The sequence below is a fragment of the Poromitra crassiceps genome (assembly GCF_964638095.1).
Source record: "Poromitra crassiceps genome assembly, chromosome: 29".
NCBI lineage: Eukaryota > Metazoa > Chordata > Actinopteri > Beryciformes > Melamphaidae > Poromitra > Poromitra crassiceps.
Genome location: NC_139641.1, coordinates 17,263,168 through 17,288,744, shown reverse-complemented (window position 1 = coordinate 17,288,744; position 25,577 = coordinate 17,263,168). Strand labels below are relative to the sequence as shown.

General features: G+C 43.9%; 1 protein-coding gene across 1 annotated transcript in view; it reads right to left on the bottom strand.

The window, feature by feature from the left end:
• The window catches only part of LOC310799994 (eukaryotic translation initiation factor 3 subunit H-like), a 92,389-nt gene extending 68,067 nt beyond the window's left edge, over positions 1-24,322 (bottom strand). Inside the window, 2 exon segments of the mRNA XM_083662596.1 lie at positions 6,718-6,874; positions 24,167-24,322. Of these exon segments, the coding sequence (XP_083518722.1) occupies positions 6,718-6,874; positions 24,167-24,271 (262 nt within the window). The 5' untranslated portion in view covers positions 24,272-24,322.
• Positions 24,323-25,577: the final 1,255 nt, after the last annotated feature.

Genomic DNA, 25,577 nt, shown 5'->3' with positions numbered 1-25,577 from the left:
GACCTGGGTCCAAAGCCAAATTTGACTTCACCAATCAGCACACAGTCTATTTTTAATATTGTGACCTATTTATTTGGCATTTCAAGCGCCCAATTCACTGTCCTGGGGGAGAGGGGGGGCGGATTGGGCACAAAAGCATTTATCAGAATTATTTAAATATTTATGTATTGTTATTATTAATAATAATGATAATATTTATATATATTGATGAGAATCAGAGTGGTGGTGAGGTAACAGCATGAGGCAGCTACCTGTGCTTTTCAATGATTCACTCTGTCTCTCTGTTTCTTAAACTATGGGTCAGCACCCACCTGGGTCATGTCAGCACCCACCTGGGTCATGTCAGCACCCACCTGGGTCACGTCAGCACCCACCTGGGTCATGTCAGCACCCACCTGGGTCATGTCAGCACCCACCTGGGTCATGTCAGCACCCACCTGGGTCACGTCAGCACCCACCTGGGTCATGTCAGCACCCACCTGGGTCATGTCAGCACCCACCTGGGTCATGTCAGCACCCACCTGGGTCATGTCAGCACCCACCTGGGGTCATGTCAGCACCCACCTGGGTCATGTCAGCACCCACCTGGGGTCACGTCAGCACCCACCTGGGTCACGTCAGCACCCACCTGGGTCACGTCAGCACCCACCTGGGGTCATGTCAGCACCCACCTGGGTCATGTCAGCACCCACCTGGGTCATGTCAGCACCCACCTGGGTCATGTCAGCACCCACCTGGGTCATGTCAGCACCCACCTGGGTCATGTCAGCACCCACCTGGGTCATGTCAGCACCCACCTGGGTCATGTCAGCACCCACCTGGGTCATGTCAGCACCCACCTGGGTCATGTCAGCACCCACCTGGGTCATGTCAGCACCCACCTGGGTCATGTCAGCACCCACCTGGGTCATGTCAGCACCCACCTGAGGTCATGTCAGCACCCACCTGGGTCATGTCAGCACCCACCTGGGTCATGTCAGCACCCACCTGGGTCATGTCAGCACCCACCTGGGTCATGTCAGCACCCACCTGGGGTCATGTCAGCACCCACCTGGGGTCATGTCAGCACCCACCTGGGTCACGTCAGCACCCACCTGGGTCATGTCAGCACCCACCTGGGTCATGTCAGCACCCACCTGGGTCATGTCAGCACCCACCTGGGTCATGTCAGCACCCACCTGGGGTCATGTCAGCACCCACCTGGGTCATGTCAGCACCCACCTGGGTCATGTCAGCACCCACCTGGGTCATGTCAGCACCCACCTGGGGTCATGTCAGCACCCACCTGGGTCATGTCAGCACCCACCTGGGGTCACATGGCTGTTTCTGGAGGGTCAAAAACACAACGCCTCCACCATGGTACAGCAGGTCCTATCTGCTTTCTGCAGAAGAAGTACAGGTGCCTGAATAACAAGCTAGTTTAATGCTGCCAGGTGGCAGGGGGTAGGTCATCTCCGACCTACGCGTGTTCCAGCTTCAAGACTTCAAGTCGCAAAACCATGGATGGCATCGGCTACAGTGCTAACAGCTAATAACAACATTACCATTTCAATGTATGGGTTTAACAAACTACTGGAATTGGTATGCTTATTGGTCTGTACTAGGGATGTTACAATATATCGTCCCGACATCAAAACGTGACAATATGCATCGTTGAGATGAAATCTCATATCGCGAGAAAAAGAAGCTGAACATGGTGGCACTGATCTGCATGCTCACTCTCCTTTTCATTGCTTTGTTTGAACAGACGAGGGACGTTACAGACACACGGAGGATGAAAATGGTGAAATGACTTAAATTAGCGTGGAGGATGCCCCCTCAACTTACAAATCGATCGCAAAAAAATATTGTTAAAATATTGTATCGTATAGTTATCGTGAACCCAATATCGTGTATCGTATCGTATCGTGAACTGAGTGTATCGTGACACCCCTAGTCTGTACAATATTATATTGATTATTTGGAGAACAATAGGATATTTGTTGATATAAGGTTTGCCGTGATACAATATTGAATTCAATTCAGGGGCCTGCGATCGATATGGGACGATGAGATGCTCATTTAACACCATCGGCACAATAGCTACAAAATGTAATACCTCTTAAATGGTGATTAAAGCCGCCCTCCAGTCAGTTTTGCACCTGTGTATAATCCTGCTGTACAGCACGCGCCGTCATCAACTACGTCACCAGTCTCATCTTTTGCACCAAAGATCGTCTATTGGTCAGATGTTCCACTGCGACGTCATGGCTGGAGCACTGTTGTCCAAAAAGGATAACTCTCTCAGCGCACTCTGCTGCTTCTGCGCTGCGCTTCCGCGTCCGGTGTGTTTTTGGCCGAGCCTCGCTCACACCTTCAATACGATCTTCGTCTCCCTTCCAGCCGGTCAGACCGGAAACAGTATAGAGACACTGCGTAATGCGTCATCATTCAGAAACCACACCCAAAACGGGGGAAAACAGAAACCCCCCCTCCAATCCTGGCGTTCTCCTATGTCGCGTGCATGGTTGCGTGTTGCACAAAAAGATCGTATATACGGAAGATGAACACTCCAACTTACTTCCTTGACAGCTAGATCCACATTTTTCTTCTCGCCAATTCTCAATGGCTTCCTTGTTTTGCTCAGGAGTACAAAAAAACTTTAACTGGCAATTTTTTACATTTGTTGTCTGCGCAGCCCACCACACAACAGCTTGGTGGGAGACACAACAGGGGAGGAGGACAGTACGCAGGGCCTGGAGAGGAGGACAGACTGGGGTTCAGCCAAGGTTGTTTATCAGTCTCTCTCTCTCTCTCTCTCTCTCTCTCTCTCTCTCTCTCTCTCTCTCTCTCTCTCTCTCTCTCTCTCTCTCTCTCTCTCTCTCTCTCTCTCTCTCTCTCTCTCTCTCTCGTCACATTTGGTGCCACTGCAAACGCAGCTCCACACTGGCACCTATTGATGAAAAGGCAGCATTGCACACACACAGACTGACAACACACACACACACAGACAGACAGATACACACAGACAGAGAGGAACAGAGGTGCAGACTGACACCACACACACACAAAGACCCACAAACGCACCAGCCTCTCACTCCTGTGCATCTCTCCTCGACAAGATAGGAGTAATCCTGAGGCGAGGGGCTGCGAGTCAAACCAAGACGATATTTCAGATACACACAGACAGAGAGGAACAGAGGTGCAGACTGACACACACACATACACACAGACTGACAACACACACACACAGATACACACAGACAGAGAGGAACAGAGGTGCAGACCGACAACACAACACACACACACCACACACACACACAGACAGAGAGGAACAGAGGTGCAGACTGACACAACACACACACACACAGAGAGGAACAGAGGTGCAGACTGACAACACACACACACACACACAGATACACACAGACAGAGAGGAACAGAGGTGCAGACTGACAACACACACACACACACTCTCCTCCTAGAACCTGAATCTGAAGCCTCATCTCATTCATGTCACATCTGGTCTCCAGCACTTTTGAAGAATATCAATTAGCAGATGATGCTGCAGAGGAGGAGGAGCCATCACTGAACCACACACTCATCAGAGCTTCTGTCCGTACTCTGCGTTCATTTTGTGCGTTTTCTGTCCGTCATCTGAAAGCTTACGGATACGCATAAAACGGAGGAAAACCACATACACACTCATACATTTGACTCTCTACTGCCCACTGGTGGATGTATTGCTTAACATGATACCAACGTGAAAGACGCATGGAAGTATGTGGGCAGTGACTATTACACCGTTTGAAACGGACGCCCTTATTTACGGATGAAAATGGAGTATAAATGGGCCTTTACACACGTCCAACACTGTTAGTTGCTAGAGGGCGGGGCAAGAAAAGGAAAAGCGGTCCGATTAGTCGGCTGTGTGCGTGGGCGGAGATTAGAACCCAGCCTTAAAGTCGAAGTGAACCGGAACGGAATGCACCAGCGCGAGCGTCAGACACTGACGTGTCGATGATTTGATTTGACAATTCTGAGGACTGGCTTTGGCATCGGCCAATCCTGGCGTGTTCCACCCCCAAATCGAGTGGGATTCAGCCTGTTGTCGTGCTACGCGGGTGGGATCCACAGAGTACCAGGCACCCACCGGCTTGGTGCGGAGCGAGCGGACAATCCGATCCATAGGTGCTGCCCGCCCGCCTGGAATATCCGAGAGACGACCCCTGACAGCCAGGGAGGCTGTCAGGCTCGGAGGCGCGCAACATTATCGTTATAAATGTAAATAATATTCCTGGAATGCGTGTTTTAACGAGCCAGTTACATTTCTTTGCATTCTTAGACATTACAGTTTGATTTAGTTTGCATAATTGCTCAAGTTAGTACGGTAGTTAGTTTATCGGCTGGAAACTCTGCCAGATGACAGGCACTAGGCGCCATTTTCCCCTTCCCCTATCTTCCTACGACCGAATCACAGCAGTGCCGATATTAGCCAACAACAGCACTCCCTCTCGTGTGATATTGCTTAAATATGTTCACTTTGCATCGATACGATATCGATCGGTATTACAATATTTCGATCTAGTCGATGTATCGTCCCACCCTAACTGTACACATACCTAACACACACACACCCTAACACACACACACCCTAACACACACATACCATGAATGAATCATTATTTCTGCTACAAATTTGACAAATAAACTAAATAAATAAACCATGATGGGGAATAATTCCATAAATCTACAGGGTTTCCAGGGGGAGGAGCCAAGGGGCTCCTCGTTGAAGCTCCTTGTTAACTGAAAGGACATGAGAGATGGCCAATACAACAATACAACAAACTATAAGACTCACTCTTACACACACACGGTGAGCCACAAATGACCTTAAGCCACCTTTGGGCGTGTGTGCGTCCAGCAGAATTTGAGAAAGTTGCTTGTTAGTAGGGATGGGCATTTCTAGCAAAAACACTATTCGAAATTTGCTGGCCAAAGTCGACTTTTAATCGAAATTCGAAAATAAATAAAAAGTGTAAAAAAAAAAAAAAATGTAAAAAAAAAAAAAAAAAAAAAAAAAAAAATGTGAGTGAAATGTTGCATTGTCTCCCCTGATTCTAAGTATAGTCGAATCGCTTGGTTTGAGCAAGTAAAACAATTTTTATAAGCATTTTAAGCAAGGTTTATGGAAAAATGAATGGCGGATGAAATCCCATGAAGAGGGAGAGGTTGCTTATAAAAATTGTTTTACTTGCTCAAACCAAGCAATTCGACTATACTTAGAATCAGGGGAGACAATGCAACATTTCACTCACAAAAAAAAAAAAATTCAATAAACGAATTTCGACTTTCAATAATAAAAGTCGACCTTGATAATAACAACGATTATTCGAAAATTCGAAATTCGATGCCCATCCCTACTTGTTAGCGGTGGAGGTCAGTTAGAGCATGCTTCCCTCCACCTGCCCTCCCAGCGTCTGCCCATCCTTCAGTCGGACTCGCTGGCGGTTTTTGATGCCAGACTGCTGACAGGGGAGGCGGGAAGGGGAAAGCAAGAGCGCGTGACCCGCACTGACAGCTTAGGTCACCCAGTAGCTAGTTAGCTTAGTTAAAAGCCAGCGCACGCACACACACACACAAGATGAAGAGTGTACTTTTCACTCACAACAAATCCCACACAGTGAGTTGTTGAAGTGATTGCAGCCTAGCTGTAACCCTGGCTAGTCTGTTAGTTTTATGCACCCAAACACATAATGCGCAAACTAAAGCTTAATTTATACTTATTAGAAAGTGTCGCTCAGCACATGGTCGCAGACGAAAAATAAAGTGTCGCTCATGGTGTTGTATTTATACTTCAGTGAATGTTCGCCTCGGTTCAACGGTCACGTGACACTCGAACGCTATAAGCAGACAGCCAAGAGAAGAGGAACGCACAGTGAAACCACCTCGGAGGCAAGATGTAACGTACTTGGCTGCAGCCGCATATAAACGACACACAACTCACCTCCTCTCTCTCTGGGAAATTGGTCACAATGTTCTTTGTGATTTTCACGAAGTCATACATCAAGGACAGGCTGATAAAAATAGCGGAGACACGTTCATTCATTTCAATCGAGTGAAAACCAAAACAAGGAAGTCAAGCGCGTGCCGTCTATATAGCCAATCAGACTTGCGCGACACATCGTGACGTAGTCAGCGACACTAGACATTTCACCAGGTAGCAGACACTGCTGCTCGCCGACACTTGAAAGTGTCGACTCAAGTCCTCATTTCTGTCGGCGACCGTTTCAAAAGTGTCGGCAGACAAAGCATAAATTGGGCTTAACACACACACATTTTGGTTCCGAGGCTCAGGATCTATTTAAACATTAAAAATGGCGCGTGTCCAAACTTTTGACTGGCAGTGTATATGGATAACTGTGACGGAGGATCAGAAAATAACTTGTTCAGTTCACCTGACAAGGTTTGAAAATTACCTGTCAAGCACACTTTTTAAAATGGCCAAAACGGTATGAATTTTCACAGAAATGTGTCACCAAACTGAGTGTTAATTTACAAACTTTCTAGACCAAGTTTGCAATTCATCATTAAGCGCAGCAGAATTCAAATGACAGAGCATTTTGAAGTGTTAGTTTCAAGGTTTGAGAACAGACAAAGCCTGCATATAATCAAGGCAGTCACCCTTTCTTTACCCAGTGATTTATTAAGAACAGAAGAGGAAGTGTTGCTCTGAGGTACCTTCGTCGAAGTCTGCGTCGTCCTCGGTGTGCTGGGGGAAGGGGAAGCAGTTGGTGATCTCCAGCCGGTCCTCCACCACCAGGCCCAGCAGAACACCCTGCACCACCTCGCTGCCCTGGCCCTCCTCCTGGTAGTGCTTGATGATCTTCAGCACCACCTGGTGGACAGACACAGTCAGATCAGAGCAAGGGTGGGGGAGGGAGAGCAGGGCTTTTTCCTGGCTCACAAATGGCAGGACCGATCACGGTTCTGATTAGACGACCGATGACTGCCGTGTGAACGTTTGACTTTTGGGTTAGTGTGTAGTCTAGTCAGGGTTTTCCTGAACACAAATATATCAGGCATTGTCAGGAATTATGGAGCAATGTGTTTTCACAGCACCACAAGAGTTCAGACAAAGTCATTTCAACAGACAAATGTGAGACTTTAACTTTTAAATTCTCAAATATGTCATTGCCAGTAGGGTTGGCAGCACGATGGACGATGGCATCGACCATCGTGATTGGCCGACCCCCCATCGACCTCTGAGCCATCTACATCGGATCATCGTGATTAATTATCTGTTCCAATTAAATTTTTGCCGTCTTAATAATTGAGGGTCCGCTAAGAGCAATTGTGATGTCATCAGTGATGCAAAGTTGTGACATCATCAGTGATCATCGGTGATGTCATAAGAGCATGAGCCCGCACAGCGGTCGAGCTGCGGGGTGGGCGAGGCCGCACAGCAGTCGAGCTGCGTATCCGAGCAGCAGGGCCATGCTGGTGACATCAGCCTTTGGCATCACAAACTTCTGAAAGGTTTGGTCTGACAGCATGACAGGAGCATGGGGGGAAGATGCCATCCTGGGAGGAGCTAAACCCTGAGAGCAGCTGTGGGAGGAGCTAAACCCTGAGAGCAGCTGTGGCTGAGCAGTAGGAACGCCCTGCAGGCTCTGGCACATCACTGACCTCCACTGTGTAGAAAAGGCCAGTGAGTATTGTGCACAGTTGAGTGATTTACACTGCAGAGTATGACTGTGGTGGCACACAAGGAGTGATGAACCATGAATCTGCTGAACTACTACAGTGGTAGCTCAGGAAGATCCTCTCCTCGTAATGTGAGGGAGGGTATTTGGATTTTGTCTTTTAATCCAAGCAGCAAAAACCACAGGTGAATTTTGAAGACTGTAGTCGGGTTTCCATCCACCTGTTTTGATGCGAAATTTCAATTTGCACATAAAAAAACTGAGTGGAAACGCTGCCTAATTCACAAAAACCTCCAAATATCGCAAAAAAGTGTTCACGCTTGAGGGAGGCGGAAAAGTCGCGTGTATCGATAAAAGGAAAATGCGAAATGCGCGGTGGAAACAGTTTAAGCGATATTCCGTTGTCTCTCCATTCAAAAACAACACAGTTTGCCTTGATCAGTGCAAAACATGACATGCCGTGTGTAGCCTCCACACAATAGGGCTACACACGGTAAATCATGGTACGCGCAGCACAATACCCACCGTGGTAAACAGAAGAAGACTGGGATATTAACTTTAAGGCGACTCACTTCTAGACTTGAATGAAATTGTATTCACCTACTATCTGCTCCGTGGATTACCATGTTACAATTTCGGAGCCGAATTTGTAACATAGCAACGTTGGTCCACAAACGTTGCTATTTAAAAAAAAATTGGAGATCAGGTTGGGATTATAACGTTAGTTTGCCGAGTCGCACCTGGTAATCCAGAAATGGCGTTATGGTACCTTTGTCTACTTGTAGATCATCAAGAAACTTTAAATGAATAACGTTAGATGTGTTTAACAGAGCTGTATATCGGGTCTAGCAGCTGATCAGCAGCTCAGACAGCCTCAAACACGAGGTGATTGACAGCTCTATAATTCGCAAAATAGCAGTGGATGGAAAAGCGCATTGTTTCGCATTTTATTTTGCCGACTTTCTGAAAATTTGATTAAAAGTTGCGATACATTTGGATGGAAACCCAGCTAGTGTGTCAAGTTGTTTGAATGTCTGCTAGAGGCCGGCTCCAAAAAGACTCCAAATCTTGCGCAACTTCTTGCTAAAAAATAATAAAGTTCATGCTATGTTTTGACAGTCTATGATGTAGACAGAATGTGTGCAGGTTGGTCTTGTTATGTTTTGACAGTCTATGATGTAGACACAATGTGTGCAGGTTGGTCTGCAGATATCTTAATGCCAGATATAAATGGGCCTATAGGACAAACTTCTACATGCTGGAGGAGCTGGTTTCAGCACTAATGTTTCACTTAGAGCCCGCCGATACTGGATTTTTGAGGCCGATGCCGATACCGATATTAGGGAGTAAAAAAATTCCGATATCGATATATCGGCCGATATTCTTATTATTATATATACCCATTATATTAGACAATTTCTTTTGCAATGATCCCTCAAATATCAAACACGTGACAAAGATAGGATTTACATGACTTGAGATATGTAATGTAGGGAGGATATTTTACAGTTTATCAATAGTTATATTGCAATGAAACAGTAAACTTCACTGGGAATTTAATAATTATAAATAACTAGAGGTACAAAAACACAAATAGAACAAATGTAAAATATAACTTGAGTTAAGAAAAAAGATAAAATATACACAACATGCTGTCTATAACTTACAAAAATACAAAATAAAAAAATATCGGCAATATCGGCCAACGTATCGGCCGATACCGATATATCGGTTATCGGCCAATATCAGCCGATAATATCGGTGGACCGATATATCGGCCGGGCTCTAGTTTCACTGACATGACAAGACAACACAGAAGGCCTAACTATGGCTTTACCATATTTATAAAATACAGTGCCAATTGGTATTATTAACACTTTGAGTGCCACGGCCCTTGGGCAAAAGGTGCTGTACTGTGCCACATAGGCCGCAATGCATTTTAATATAGCCATATCATTTTTTGTGTTCCTCTTATATGGACAACCAATAGCCTCAATGAAACTTTGAACCCTTCTGTTTCATTTAAAAAAAAAACTGTGTTTATAAACCGTTCCATTTTGGAAATACACCCCTCTGAAAAAGAGTGTTTTCGACCGAAAAGAGCATGCTGAAATTAGTTTCTGAGATAATCACATCTTTATGTTAGAAAGGCGACAGAATGAATTCTGCTTTGAGTTAAACAAAATGCTATAGCTGAAATGAAAGGTTAGAATGTCTAGTTTACCTGCGGGAAAAAGTATGTCAAAAGAATGTTTTGTTTATTTTCTACAAATATTAGTATACAGCTTGGTCTAACATCAAAATGCTCACTTTCATGGGTCATGCTGGATATTGAAGTCTCTATTTACATAGGGAAACAAGATATCACCTTTATTTTTTATTTTTATGAAACTACACATTGAAAGCTTTCATTTGATGTGTAACATAATAACAATATTCAAAACACAACATGTCCTGCACTGTTTTATCTTCTTCACATGGACCTTCAAAATAGTTGGAAATCAAGACAACTGCTGCTGCCTGGGTGTGTGTGTGTGTGTGTGTGTGTGTGTGTGTAGCTGCATGTGCCCCTGCGTGCCCCACCCCCCTCCTCCTGCTCCTCCGTGGTGGGAGGAGTCGAGTGTCTCTGCTGCGGTTTGCTCTGTTTGATCTGCACTGAAAAGTCCGCTGCCTGCATCCCCCTGCTTTTTTACAGCGTGTCCTCGGCTCCCAGCTGAGAATAATGTAACTTTTCAGAAAGACGCTGGTGTCGCCGTGTCGGCAACTAAATCATATGGATGGACTATCGCAGCGGACACGGATGGGGCTCAATTGTGGCAGCAGATGACTGCTGTTCACAGGCACGGGTAACGTTATGCTTCAAGCATATCGATGCGATTTGTATTCCGTTTCCTCATGACTTCTTCTCTCTTTTCTCCTGGCCTTTGTCTAATCGGGAGGGCACTGTCGCCACCTAAGGGTTCTGTAAAATAGGTTAGACACATTCAATAGCTCCCATATTGTAAGAGGCGATGTAAGAGGCTTAGATCGACACCCTGCCGTCAAAATATGAATTTGGAGTTATTGACGCCATTTGGCGTCGCTGGCAGCGTACGGTAAATTTCTCTTGACGCCATATGGCGTCGCTGGCACTCAATGTGTTAAAGGGGAGAAATAATCGACCGAAATACGTTTCCAAACTTTTTTTGAGGAGTTTATATATCGGTGATCGGTAATCGGTGGCAAAAAACGTGATCGGTGCACCCCTACACAAACATCTATATGGCTGTCCCTTACTCACACACATACAATACACAAACATACATGACATAAACACTGATGGACACACGCACACGCACACACACGCACACAGACCAAGCAGAGAAACACACTGAGCCACAGAGTCAAGAACAAGGCCAAGCGTGTGAATGAACAGGAAGAGGAAAAGGAGCTGAAAGCATTGTATGGAGGGAGAGAGCGCATAAATCATGCTGATAACCGTGTGGGCAGGTCAGAGCTAGAGGCATTAATAACACACAAACGCACACACACACACACACACACACACACACACACACCAATGGATGGAGATGCACGTGCACCTGTCCAGACAGGAGATTATTTATTTCAATGGAGTGCTGGACCTGTCATACGGGGGGGAGAAGAGAGATGATACAGGTTGGAGTGTGGAGAAAAACACATCTCATTCAGCGCCTGCCTCGCCTCCTCAAACAGAGGGGAGTAAAGGTCTGGACAATAGGTGACCTGCTCCATCATTTTGAGTCACATTGAGGCCATTTACACCTGGCGCTAACATGCGTTTTCTGTGATCAGATTGCAATCAGATTGTGTTTTATCACTTGAAATGCCAGGTGTAAACACCCCCAAAACGCATTGCAATCTGATCGGCCAAACCACCTCCGGAGGTGGTCAGGGATGCATTGTGTACACATTGAACACAAGTGTAAATGCAATGTGTCCTCTCAATCTGGATACAACAACTTTATGCGGATTGAGAGGACAACCATTTCTGCAATCTGATTGCAATCAGAGTGCAGAAAATGCATGTTAACGCCGGGTGTAAATGGAATTAGGCTGAAGTGATAAAATACAATCCGATTGCAAATCTGATGGCAGAAACCACATGTTAGCGCCAGGTGTAAATGGCCTCACTGACCCCAAAACACATTTTGAGTTTAATACACTGTTGGAAAGAGGAGAATGTAAGCTTTCTGGGGATATACAAATGATATTTGTACTCCAAAGATTGAGTGAGATACACACGTTTATGTCTTGACTGTTTCCAAACTATGTTTTTTGAGGAAAAACGGCCTCAAAGTTTGACATAAATTCTGAAACATTTATTAGAGAAATGATATTTCAAACAAAGAAAAATCTGAGTTGTCACTACCACCACTACTACAACTACTGCTACTACTACTACTACTACTACTACTACTACTACTGCTACTGCTACTACTACTACTACTACTGGTGGTGATTGGTGATGTCACCAGTGATGTCACTCAAGCACTCAATGATGATGTCATCAATGATGTCACTCAAGCACTCAATGATGATTCTACTGCTACTACTACTACTACGCCCACACCTCAGGTAGGATTGGGCTGAAGTCTTTTATGACCGTGTGTTATGATCCGGTGAAGCTCATGGGAAGGTCCAGTTGTCTAAAATAACAAACCAGTAACAAAACTCAAATACAACCCTGACTAACTTTATAAACAGCCTTTTAAATCCTCCAGTAGCCTATTATAAGCCTACCATTTACAAGTACTATAACCCAGTTTATCTGGCAACAAGAAATGAATGCGACTGAGGCTGCAGAGCGGTGTACTTTCACATTCTCACTCTTCCTTTAAAGCTTAAAAACTATATTTATCGTCCGAATTCCACAATAATCTTTACACAGCATGAAAGCCAAGGCTTCATTTGACTAGAATCAGGTAAAACACAAAAACGGCCAAAATAAACATTTCCTCGTAAAATCGCGTTTCAAGAGAAACACATTAGCGCGACATGCGACTCATTTTGATGGAGCGGGTCACATAGGTCAGAGGTCACATAGGTCAGAGGGGGAGGTGGATGGAGAGCGAGGGCCGAGCGAGGAGTGAGAAAATGTGAGAGTGAGCAAGAATGTGACAGGAGAGAGAGAGAGCGAGAGGAGAGTGAGAGCTCAGCGGGAGCAGAACATCTAACGGTGATTCGGGCTGCACAATTCATCAAATCGATATCGATGAAAACGCAATATGGCCGAGTGCAATATCCAAATGGCAGGAGCAGCTGCACTTTGGTCAAGGTGACATGTGTCACAACATATCAAATGAGGCATTGTAGTGCTTACAAGATGCCCCGTCTTACAAATCATAGGGTTAGGGTTAGGGTTATCATATTCTCCAGACGTAAGGGAACATGCTTGTTAGGTACAGACCCCAGAAAAAAAAAAAGACAATTTATTCCAGTATCCTCCCCCCCCCCGTGAAAAAGAGATGCATTAATTATCATTCCTACTAAAATCCTGACTCAAATACTTTTTTTTTTTTTGCATGCCCAACCGATCATCGACCGATCACCGATTACCGATCACCGATATATAAACTCCTCAAAAAACGATTGGAAACATTATTTCGGTCGATTATTTCTCCCCTTTAATAATACCAATTGGCATTGTATTTTATATCGTTGGACAGCCTGATTGGTGATAGGGCTTTTTATATTTAAAAAAAATAATAATAATAATATAAAGAAATATCGGCAATCAGCGAATCGCATATTTGAGGTCAAAATCGGCCGATAGAGATTGTGTGCCGATCGATCTGTGCACCCCTATCGTGCAGTCCTAGTGAGAACTTGAGAGAAACACAAACTAGGAGGAGGAGAGAGCAAGACAAGAGCAAACGATGACGAAAGAGAGCGAGAAGGGGAGCAGACGAGAGCGAGCGTGAGGCAGATGTGCCGAGACAGAGGAGACGGGGGGTGAGGAGGGGGGCACACAGTGAAAGTCATCAGACCCAGCAGCTCTGGCCACGTTTCAGAGCTCCCCACACTTCACTGCTAGCAAATAGCTTTTCTTTTTCTCTCCTCCATCAGCCAGGTCAGATAGCACAGGTACACAATGCTGTGAGCAATCTACATCTGTACTGTCCATTAGGGCTGGGTCGGTTTGAAAATTTTAAAACCGGTTCGATATTGCCGTCTAAACCGGATCGAACCGGTATACCGATTTTTTTTGTAATTAAAAAAAAAAAAAAAAAAAAAAAAATTTTTTTTTTTTTTTTTTTTTTTTTTTCAAGCAGGGCTCCTGAGTGTGGCCCATAACTGTCTGTAGTGCAACTTCAGTCCACCTGATAGCGATAATACACCTCTAAGCTGGTATTGTCAACCAGCAATGATACTGAATAAAAAGAAGCAGGACACCTGTGTAACAAACACACCCTGTATTTATTTCTCATAACTATTCAGCTCAACTTTTCTTCTAAACATCAAAATAATAAATGAAATAAGACTTCTGCCTATAGTGCAACTTGAGAAAAAGGCTAATAAAAACACAAGCAGTGCAATCAGAATGGATTGGCTTACAGCTGAGCTGCCTTCTAAACTTCAAAACTCACAAATTCACACAATATAGGGCCTAGGCATGGGTCGGTTTGAACATTTTGAAACCGGTTCGATATTCCCCAAAAAAACGTATCAAAGCGGCTGCAGTTGGTGGCGATAATGCACCTCTAAGCTGGTATGCTGCCAACCAGCACGAACACTGAATACAAATAAGCAGAACCTTTTAACTGTAACAACACACTGTTTTTATTTCTCATAACTATTCAGCTTAACTTTTCTTCAAACATCAACATAATAAACAAAATAAGACTTTTGCCTACTAGTGCAACTTGAGAAGAGGCTAATACGAACAATAGTGCAATCAGAATAAACTGGCAAAAAAAAAAAAAAAAAAAAAAAACTAAAAAAAAAAAAAAATTTTTTTTTTTTTTTTTTTTTTAGGTTTTTTCGGTTTGCACGTGATCAAACCGGTTTGGGCTTGTATACCGAACCGAACCGGTAAAACCGGAAATCGACCCATGCCTACTGTCCATCACACACTGAAACATCAGCCGCCTGAAAAAGAGCCTAAAAATAAGAGTACGATGGACAAGTGGCCAAAAAATAACTTCGAAAAAAAAACGTCAAGCAAAACAGATAAGATTAAACGTACGTTTGAACGCGGCTTTTTCGAAAACTGCTGAAACTACACAAATGGATTCCGGAGGGGGATTGGAGGGGGAGGGAGATGAACCAATCAGAGCAGGTTTCAGTAGATTTGTTGCATGACACATGCGCTTAGCTCTCTCTCACACACACACTAGGGATGCCACGGTGTGGTCATTTTCACACCAGGTAATAAACACGCGACAACACTGGTGTTACCGGTTACATCGTATAAATATATATAATATAATATAATATTAAATATTAAAAGAATATAAAAATAATAATAATAATCCTCGGCTGTCCTCACGGTCCAGTCAGTCAGCTCCTCTCCGCTGCTCTGTTAGCTTGGACGCTCACAGTCACAACACTGCCTCACAAACTTGGCTGCATCCAACTCGAGACAACTTTTCAGACCTTGGAGACAATCTTTCTCAGAAGAGACTAATATAATTATGGAAGAGGATTAGGGACAACTGCACGTCATACCGGCCAAAAGGCGGCTAACGTAAACCCTGATCAGCAGGTCTAATTTATGATCCAGTGTTTCCCCTACTATTCTACAGGCCAACGGCGCCCCCGCCAGGCCAGAAAAAGAATTGGAAAAGATTTTTTTTTTTTTTTTAATCTCCCCAAAATTTCAATAAACCTTTATGGTATATTATTAGAATACAACAATACTGGTGCTGACAGTGTTGACAGTAATAGAAGATGCCAAATCATTCAAAACAATAAGCATTTTGCTTTTAGGAGTATTGTGCCAGCGTGCGGCGCTGTTCCAAAACGTGTCAACGTGTGTCGTTGCCTGGGAAACACACATCCCATAATACAACGGTTCACATCACATCCCATAATAGTATGATGATACTTGGGATGCCATTGCGAACATAGATGCGAACAGGTTAGCTAAAAGCTTAGCGTCGCCAGCGACGGCCCTCACCGTTGCGGTCGGGGTACGTTTCGAAATCCCTCCAGGCCTGAAGATTTTTCTAGGGGAAACACACTGTCAGATCCGATGTGTATTTTGGTGGCAATATGACGAATATTACCGCTTGGCCAGGGCAAGTAAAGTCTGTGTGCGGGCAAGTGGAATGGCTCATGCAGTTGTCCGATCGGGCACGTCAAAGTGAAAGTAAAAAATGTATCGCTGAAGCAGAGCTTTTCCAGCTCAGCTACGCGTGTTGTCAAGGAGTATTTTTCAAGTGACATGAGACAGGGAGAAAAGGGGGTAAATGTTGATTAAATTGCGTTACGTTAGGTTTAGGACTGGAGTAGGGCTGCACGATATGAGGAAAAGCTGCGATGCGCGATAACACTGTTCAATATTGCGATGACGATATGACCTGCGATAAATAAATAAATGCTATAAACAAAAATATTAATGGGTAGGGGTGCTCCGATCCGGCTAAGCCACGATCCGATCCCAATTCCTGGGGTCACGATCCGATTCCAGAATCGATTCTCGATTCCAACGATTCTCGATTCCAGAATCTAGAATCGATTTTCAATTATGTAGTTTTATATTGCAATAACACACAAAGGTAAATCTAAGACAAAAAATGACAAATGTATTAATGCTGAACTTCAAATTCAACTTCTGAAGTATTACAGTGAGGGCCTACATTAATTTTGCAATAGGAGTGTGATAATTTAAGCATACGTATCAGTAAGTGGCACGGGATTCTCAAAGCCTGTGTTGAGGGTCATACGAACAAAAATGCACTCTTGAAGCTAAAAAAAATCCAAAACCAACAAGTTAATTATTTACATTTTTACTTAACTATTGAAAGATATTCCATATTCCAGACTGAAATGCTATAACAGAAGTATTGGCCAGAATGACATGAACATTTGGACACTTATTCAGCCGGGATCTTGCATGTTGCGTTCAGGTGCACTGTAAAAAAAAAAAAAAAAAAAGTATTGCGATAACACGTGACTTTTGCGATGTGTTCATCGCGCATTTTCATATCGCGATGACGATGAAAATACGATTACTACTCGTGCAGCCCTAGACTGGAGCTCGCTTCGTTAGGTCCGTGCCGTGGTAGCCAAATGTGTGGTGGAGCACAGGCCTGGTCTCTGGAGTCTGTACAGGAGTCAAATAGACATGCTGGAGGTCTATTTTCCACTCGTGGTTTATATCCAGGACTCGCTGATCTTGGCAGAGCAAAAAGGCAGAGAAGGGCAGGCTAACGTTACTATCTTAGGAACACAAAAATTTGCTCGCTGTGCAGCAGCACCACACTCCCGTGGCAACCGGCACCGCTTAAACCTCTTCAAAAGCCGGGAAACAGTCCAACAATTCCACAAGCCAGCGGTGCTGATGCCTGTTGGTGGGCTGATGCCTGTTGGTGGGCAGCAGCCCTCCAGCTAAACCTCTGACAGCCCAGTCCTGACGCAACACACCGGCAACCAGCGCCGCTGCACATCAATGTGTTCACGTGAGACGTGTTTTACAACTAATTCCACCTGAAATAGAAACCTTTCCTTCACAAAGTCGCCATGCAAAAAGTTGCCACGCAAATGAGGCCACGTGCAAAAAGGGCTCTCGGCTTGTGCCGATTATTCAACTACTGCCATTAAAATGTTTGGCGGACAGACGGGGCAAAGTAAGAGAAGGAATAAAGAAAACCTCATTACAGGTCTGAATCATACAAATGCAGGTGAAATATTTCAATTAGGAATTAATTAGCCGCCGAGACTTTAATGAGCCAGATCTAAAGGAGAGCAGCAGCTGGCCAGTTAAAGGGACACTCCTCCGATTTTCAATGCTGATTTATTTTGCACAGAATCTCACACATATCCGAAAAGTGTAAACCGTTTTGCAGACAATCATTTAGTTTGACAGTTGTTGAGAGTTGCTTTGAGTAAAGTTGTGGACCAGTGATGTCATTCATGCACAAACTCAATCACTGGTCCACAACTTTACTCAAATCAATTATCAACAACTGTCAAACTAAATGATTGTCTGCGAAATGGTTTACACTTTTCGGATATGTGTGAGATTCTGTGCAAAATAAATCAACATTGAAAATTGGTGGAGTGTCCCTTTAAGGCCCTGCTACTGTGCTGGAGCGCACAAGGCAGATGAGCTGCTGTGTGTCCTGTCCTGTCCTGCATGCTGCTGAAGCAAGCTTGTCCTCTGCTGTTCGTACTGCGCTGCTACAACAGCAAAACGCACTAACTGAGGTGCTGTGGAATTTAACTGCACCGCAAATTACTTTTTAAAGATCAGGAGGTCAAGCATGGTGGTGATGCCACACAAAAAACATAAATGCATTGATTGAATGTGTGCTTATGTGTCCAAGAAGCCTGGAGGCAGAAACTGAAGCGCCAGACAGGCACCTTTTCTGCACCATTTGTTTTCAGTGGCATAACACTGAAGATGCCAAGTGGATGATGGTCAAACTACTGTAATGTATACTATGATCATCCAACCTTGGTTCTTCAACCTTCAAGTGCAAACAGAAGAGCAGCATGACTCTGCAGGCTCTCTGGAGACACACTGACAAACTGAAGAGCAACATGACTCTGCAGGCTCTCTGGAGACACACTGACAAACTGAAGAGCAGCATGACTCTGCAGGCTCTCTGGAGACACACTGACAAACTGAAGAGCAGCATGACTCTGCAGGCTCTCTGACACACTGACAAACTGAAGAGCAGCATGACTCTGCAGGCTCTCTGGAGACACACTGACAAACTGAAGAGCAGCATGACTCTGCAGGCTCTCTGGAGACACACTGACAAACTGAAGAGCAGCATGACTCTGCAGGCTCTCTGGAGACACACTGACAAACTGAAGAGCAGCATGACTCTGCAGGCTCTCTGGAGACACACTGACAAACAGAAGAGCAGCATGGCTCTGCAGGCTCTCTGGAGACACACTGACAAACTGAAGAGCAGCATGACTCTGCAGGCTCTCTGACACACTGACAAACAGAAGAGCAGCATGACTCTGCAGGCTCTCTGGAGACACACTGACAAACAGAAGAGCAGCATGACTCTGCAGGCTCTCTGGAGACACACTGACAAACCAACAGAAGAGCAGCATGACTCTGCAGGCTCTCTGACACACTGACAAACAAACAGAAGAGCAGCATGACTCTGCAGGCTCTCTGGAGACACACTGACAAACAAACAGAAGAGCAGCATGACTCTGCAGGCTCTCTGACACACTGACAAACAGAAGAGCAGCATGACTCTGCAGGCTCTCTGACACACTGACAAACAGAAGAGCAGCATGACTCTGCAGGCTCTCTGGAGACACACTGACAAACAGAAGAGCAGCATGGCTCTGCAGGCTCTCTGGAGTAGAGCCCGACCGATATTATCGGCCCGCCGATATTATCGGCCGATATTGGCGATTATCGATATATCGGTATCGGCCGATATTTATTTATTTTATCGGCCGATTTTTTTTTTTTTTTTTTTTTTATATATATATATAAGTTATAGACAGCATGGACAGCATGTTGTGTATATTTGATATTTTTTCTTAACTATTTGTTCTATTGTGTTTTTGTATTTCTAGTTATTTATAATTATTAAATTCCCAGTTAAGTTTACTGTTTCATTGCATTGAGTTTATTAATAAGCTGTAAAATATCCTGCCTACATCACATATTTCAATTCATGTCAACTCAATCATATCTTTGTCAAGTGTTTGATATTTGAGGGTTGCTGATGTGGTGCCTCCTCTGGTCGTTAAGGGCGCCTGTTCGGAGGGAGGGGAACTCGTTGGAATATCGTGATCCTCCCACGTGCTATGTCCTACCGGTGAAGCTTCCCCTGTCAGGTGAAAAGAAGCGGCTGGCTAACTGCCCATGTGGAAGCATGGAGCCAGTTTTCGGCTCTCCCCAGATCGGCAGAGGGTGGAGCAGCAACCAGGATAAATAAATAAAAAATTAGCACTAATGGGGGATTAGCACTAATGGGGGATAAACATTTGATGATAAAAAAATATATATATATATATATATATATATATCGGCCGATATTATCGGTATCGGTAATTTTTTATTCCCTAAAATCGGTATCGGATCGGTTTCAAAAATCCCATATCGGTCGGGCTCTACTCTGGAGACACACTGACAAACAGAAGAGCAGCATGGCTCTGCAGGCTCTCTGACACACTGACAAACAGAAGAGCAGCATGACTCTGCAGGCTCTCTGACACACTGACAAACAGAAGAGCAGCATGGCTCTTAGGGGTGGGAATCACCAGATGCCCACGATACGATACTGAAACGATACTTGAGTCACGATACGATAGTATTGCGATACTGCGATATTTTCGATATTGCGATATATCGATATTGCGATATATTGAATATTGCGATATTTCGATATATTGCGATTTCTTACTTTTTCAACTGCAAATTATGTCCCCAAAGGAAAACTTTGTCAACATCTGGTTTATATAAGAACAATTTTTCAGTCTGTACATCTTTCAACCATTTTATTGCAGCAACATTGTCAAGTAGACAGACCAACAACTTTCATAAAGTCATGTCATAGTTGCATGCACCTGACAAACTGAACTGTTTGTTACAGTCTACTTACAGTCCACCTTAACTGGATGTGTGTGTGGACTACTGTACTTATGTAGTTTTTGCAACTTCACTTCACTTACACAAAACATTTTGTGCAGCCCATTCAGTAACTGGGGAATTTGTAAATGACTGTTATGACAAAACTGTTACTGTTAAAACAAAATTAAAATATGGTACCGTTTGTTTACTGCTGGCCTTGGAACTAAAGTTTATAGTAGCCCGGTGGCCTGGCATGGCCTGCAAAAAAAAAAAAAAAAAAAAAGTTTTTTTTTTTTTTTTTTTTGCAGTATCGATATTTGGCGTCCAAATATCGATACGATATCGTCAGTCAAAATATCGCGATACTGTGCTGTATCGATTTTTTCCCCCACCCCTAATGGCTCTGCAGGCTCTCTGGAGCCAGGTCATCTGAGATAATATGACCCAGATATGTGATCTCACTGCACACACTGAGTGCAGGGCCAACAAGATAGAAGTCAGGAAAGGTTGAGTGTCTGTCTTCTCTACTTCTGACAATCATGATCTTACTCTTTTTAACATTATATATGATATCAGAATCAGCACCATACTGTGAACATATTCTCAGAAGCTGTTGGAGACCAGCACTACATGGGCTAAGGATGACCAGGTCATCTGCATACATAAGGTGGTTGACTAACAAGTCACCAACCCTACAGCCCGTACCACATGCATTTAACAACAAAGATAAGTCATTCATATACAAATTAAAGAGTGCAGGAGACAGAATTCCACCCTGGCGAACAGAGTTGGACACATGGAAGGGAGCAGATGTCCCCCATTTCACTCTCATTGTCTGATGTGCATACCACCAATACACCAGAATTCTAACTAAAAAACTAGGAACCCCACTTTTGGTTAATTTTACAAATAATTTCTCTTGATTGATACGATCAAATGCTTTTGAAGCATCAATAAAACACATGAACATTGTAGAGTTGTGCCTATTATATTTATCTACAATTTCCTTGAGTGCAAAAATACATAAATCAGTGCCAAGCTTTCGTTTAACACATTGAATGCCAGCCATGTTTTCATTCCTGTAGGTAAGTTGTGCCAGGGGTGTTTTTGACGATTCTGGCTCATTTTAGAGACAGCCGAGGATTCTTTTCTGTTAAGAATTCATGAACACCAATCATCTAAAAATAACTAATAGAATGTGTGCTTTCTCTGTCTAAAAGAGTTAGTTTGCAGAGTTAGTAGTTATGTAGATATTAGCCGTTGAGTACAGCATGGTTTCAGCGTCTGGAAATTTATTCAGAGATAAATGGCTTTTTGTGAAACAGTCACTTTAACCATTCATTTTTGGCATCAGTAAGACCGTCAGACATTCTAAACAATAGTTTTGAACAGTAATTTCCTCCATAACAACAGGAAACACCCCTCTCATTCAAACTCCTCCCTCCGTGTGTCTTTTCCTCCTGGCTGTACAGCGGGCGTGTCAGAAGCGCTTTTGCTGCTGCCTGCCTGTGTGCCTGCCTGCCTGCTTGCCTGCGTGCAGACGCTCCTTGTGCGAGTCAAGATGGGCCGGGGAATGCGTGGGCGATGGGCAGATGTTGATTCTGGCCTTTCTGAGCTGTTTCAAAGTGTGTTTCACCTATGATCTATTTTGCAAATCGCTCTCCGCTCTCTGTGTGCTGCTGCCGGTGCGCGGCCGCTCTCAGGCAAGACAAGTCTTGAATGGATTTACTGTAAAATCGCCACGGCATTTCCTTGAACGGCTTGGTCCCGCGGCAGTTTTTTCTTTGATTTCGGTCGTCTGGGGGAGCACTGTCAACACTTAGTGGGTCGGTAAAATAGATTAGACACATGCTCTTGCTCCAAATAGTTATCTCGAAGATGTAAAAGCGGTTGATTGATGTCCCACTGTCAAAAAAAAAAAATCTTTATGTAAGACGAGTTAGTCCGTCCTTGGCACTTAAGCGCTGGATTATGTAAGACGAATTAGTCCGTCTCTGGCACTTAATGTGTTAAAACCAAATTGTTTGTCAGTAGACAGGATGAACTCAGAAGAAGTCTCTCCAACACTTTGGACATAACACTGGTCAGAGCTATTGGCCAATAATTATCTGAGCTGTTCAGCTTCCCCACTTTATCTTTGATGACTGGCACTAGCATGACAGATAACATAAGATCAGGTAGCACTCCATGAACTAAAAAACCTGTGCAGCACATGGCCACCAGAGGGCACCGTTTCTTACTGGCAAGTTTAATATGTTCAGCTGTAATATTATCAAGACCACAGGCCTTATTATCTCCTAGATTCAATATCGCTTCATGGACTTCAGCAGGAGTGATGATAACGCCATCATTACAGTATCCTCTACAAACCCATTACTTTTTACACAGTTTAACAGCTCATAATATTTTTTCTGCCATAACTGTGCAATTTCATCAGGGCCACATACACCGTCTATATTAGATGGGAGAGATGTTTTGCAATTATTAATCGTTTTTATCTCTTTCCAGAAGTCATTGACATTTGCAGCTTCCTTGCCAGTGAATCTGACCTCATTGTATTTGGTCATTTCATTTTCACCGAAATCATATAAAAATGGTGTGATTTTTACTGCCGCGTCCCCCGTGCGTCACGGTAAGTGAACTTGGCCTTTTTTATTATTAAAATGGCACAATTTTAATTCGAAACATAATTAATTGCGACGATACGATGTAGAAGGCTCAGAGGTCGATGAGGGGTCAGCCCATCACGATGGGCGATGCCATCGTCCATCGTGCCAACCCTAATTAGAAGAATAACTACCGTAACTGAATGTTTCTGTCTTAGAAGAATAATGTCATATTAACTGAATGTCTGTGTTAGAACAACGCCATAATGTAGGCCAGTGGTTCCCAAATGGTGTGCCTAGGCACACTGGTGTGCCTTAGGACAAGTCCAGGTGTGCCTTGGGATTTTGCATTATTGCAATTGCAAATATAGCCTAAAACTATACAAAAAGTGGGTGTGTGTTGCTGCTTTGATGTAGTAATTTTGCAAAGTTTCAAATTAATTCCTAGAGTAATATATTTTGTCAAATTGTATTTTACATTCGTAAATATAAAACATTTAGAGTGATAAGAGTAATAGAGGCTATTTTTGCAGCGATAGACTTAGGCTATATAGGTGTGCCTTGAGATTTTGTCATGCCATTTGGCGTGCCACAAAACGTTTGGAAACCACTGATGAATTTGAATCACTCTGTGTGTGTGTGTGTGTGTGTGTGTGTGTGTGTGTGTGTGTGTGTGTGTGTGTGTGTGTGTGTGTGGCGGGGGGGGTATTTTGGACTTGTTTCTCTTCAGATCTTAGCTTACTACGGTTCTGTCAGCTAGCAGGACAGCATTGTTTAGTCTGTTTGGTGGCTAGGTTTACAAACAGCCGATATTATTGTTGTCAGATTAGATCGGGTTATAACAACGCAAGTCGTGGATGTAACGTTGTTAACATACTTTAGGTAAAAGTATTAAACCATACTTCATACCATACCGTCTGACTGTTTTATTGAAACCCAGTGTGTCCGCCATGATGATGCTCAGCTAGCCAGCTAGCATCTCACAGGATGCTAGCAGCTAGCATCTGCAGCTAGCCAGATGCCAGATAAGTGTGTGCCAGATGCTAGCAGCTAGCATCACACTTTAGCCAGCTAGCATCGCTAATACTCTGAGCACCACCACACAACTTCCAATAAGAAAACATCGCCGTAGTGATACTTACAAGTCCCTCAATCTGGATCTGCTTGACGGGAGAGTCCAGGGTACCACCCGTAGTAGCCGGTACCGGGACCACCGGTTTAGTAGTAGACTCTTTATGCGAAGCCATGTCTGAGCCGCCACACGCGAGAAGAGAGAGGGAAGTGTGCTGTGTTGCACGTTTCCGTTATCGAGGCGTCTGCTTTTCTTGTCCGTGTGGAAACAAGAGTGAAGCGAGGCGTTCCTCATTCAGCACATGTGCAGTTTCAGGCTGTCAGTGTTTCTGGACCACCCAACTAAAGTTCATTAATTGCCTGGGTCCAGACCTTCTGAATCCACGAGTCCCGTTTTATATACAGATTATATTGATATTTATTTAAATATTTATTTATTATATACGTTTGATATTTGCATAATATAGAAAGGTTTGTCCCATTTGCTTTTGTCAGTCTTATAATTTATTTACATTTGCACATGTATACAGTTTTTTTTGTCATACTCAGAGATAGGGACTTGGACTTGAGTCGCACTTAAGTCACACACACAGTGACTTGAGACTTAACTTGAGACTTTAAGGTTTGGGACTTGTGAACAATCTTTATTTTATTTCTTGTAATTGTTTTTGGTGCATAAACATTAAGGAAATATCTACTAAGGTCATCTCTAATCATTGCTGCTACTGTATTCTAGACAAGGAGTGAGGATAATACAGTACATGCTTTGAATTCCTTAGTTTTAGCTATGCAGTGTGCTAAGCAGACTGGATGGCATGCGGCAGATGATAGAATGCTGCTCATCCATAGGGACTTGAGACTTGACTTGGACTTGCCCCTCAAAGACATGCACTCACTCAAACACAGACAAATTTGGTGAAAGAGAGAAAAAAGAAATGCATTTTATTTTTCAAACACAGTTAGAAAAAAAGTGTAGACATTCCTTCATCATAAAGTGGACATTACAAGAAACAACCTCAGCTGCAGCCGTTGGCTGAGCTGAGCCCCAGTCTCAGCTTCAGCTCAGACTCCAGCCCTAGTTTGTGCCACAGTACAACCTCCAGTTCCAGCAGGCCTCACTCTCAGGTGATCTGCCCTCTGGGTCAGAAAGCACCCTCCTCCCTGACATCAACTTCAGCTAGAGGCAAAGAACTGACATTTTACTGTATATGTAGCGTGTAGCCCAGTGTGATGGCAGAGAAACGTGTGCTTGCTGTTGGTAAGAAACTGTTCTTGTGACTACGTTCAGACCTCAGAGGGGTTAGGGGCATTGCATTGCAGGACATGAAGGGGGGGGGGGGGTGATGATGATCGGGAGCTGTTGAGGGGGGTCACAGGTAGAGCCCGACCGATACTGGATTTTTGAGGCCGATGCCGATATTAGGGAGTAAAAAAATTCCAATATCGATATATCGGCCGATATTCTTATATTATATATACACG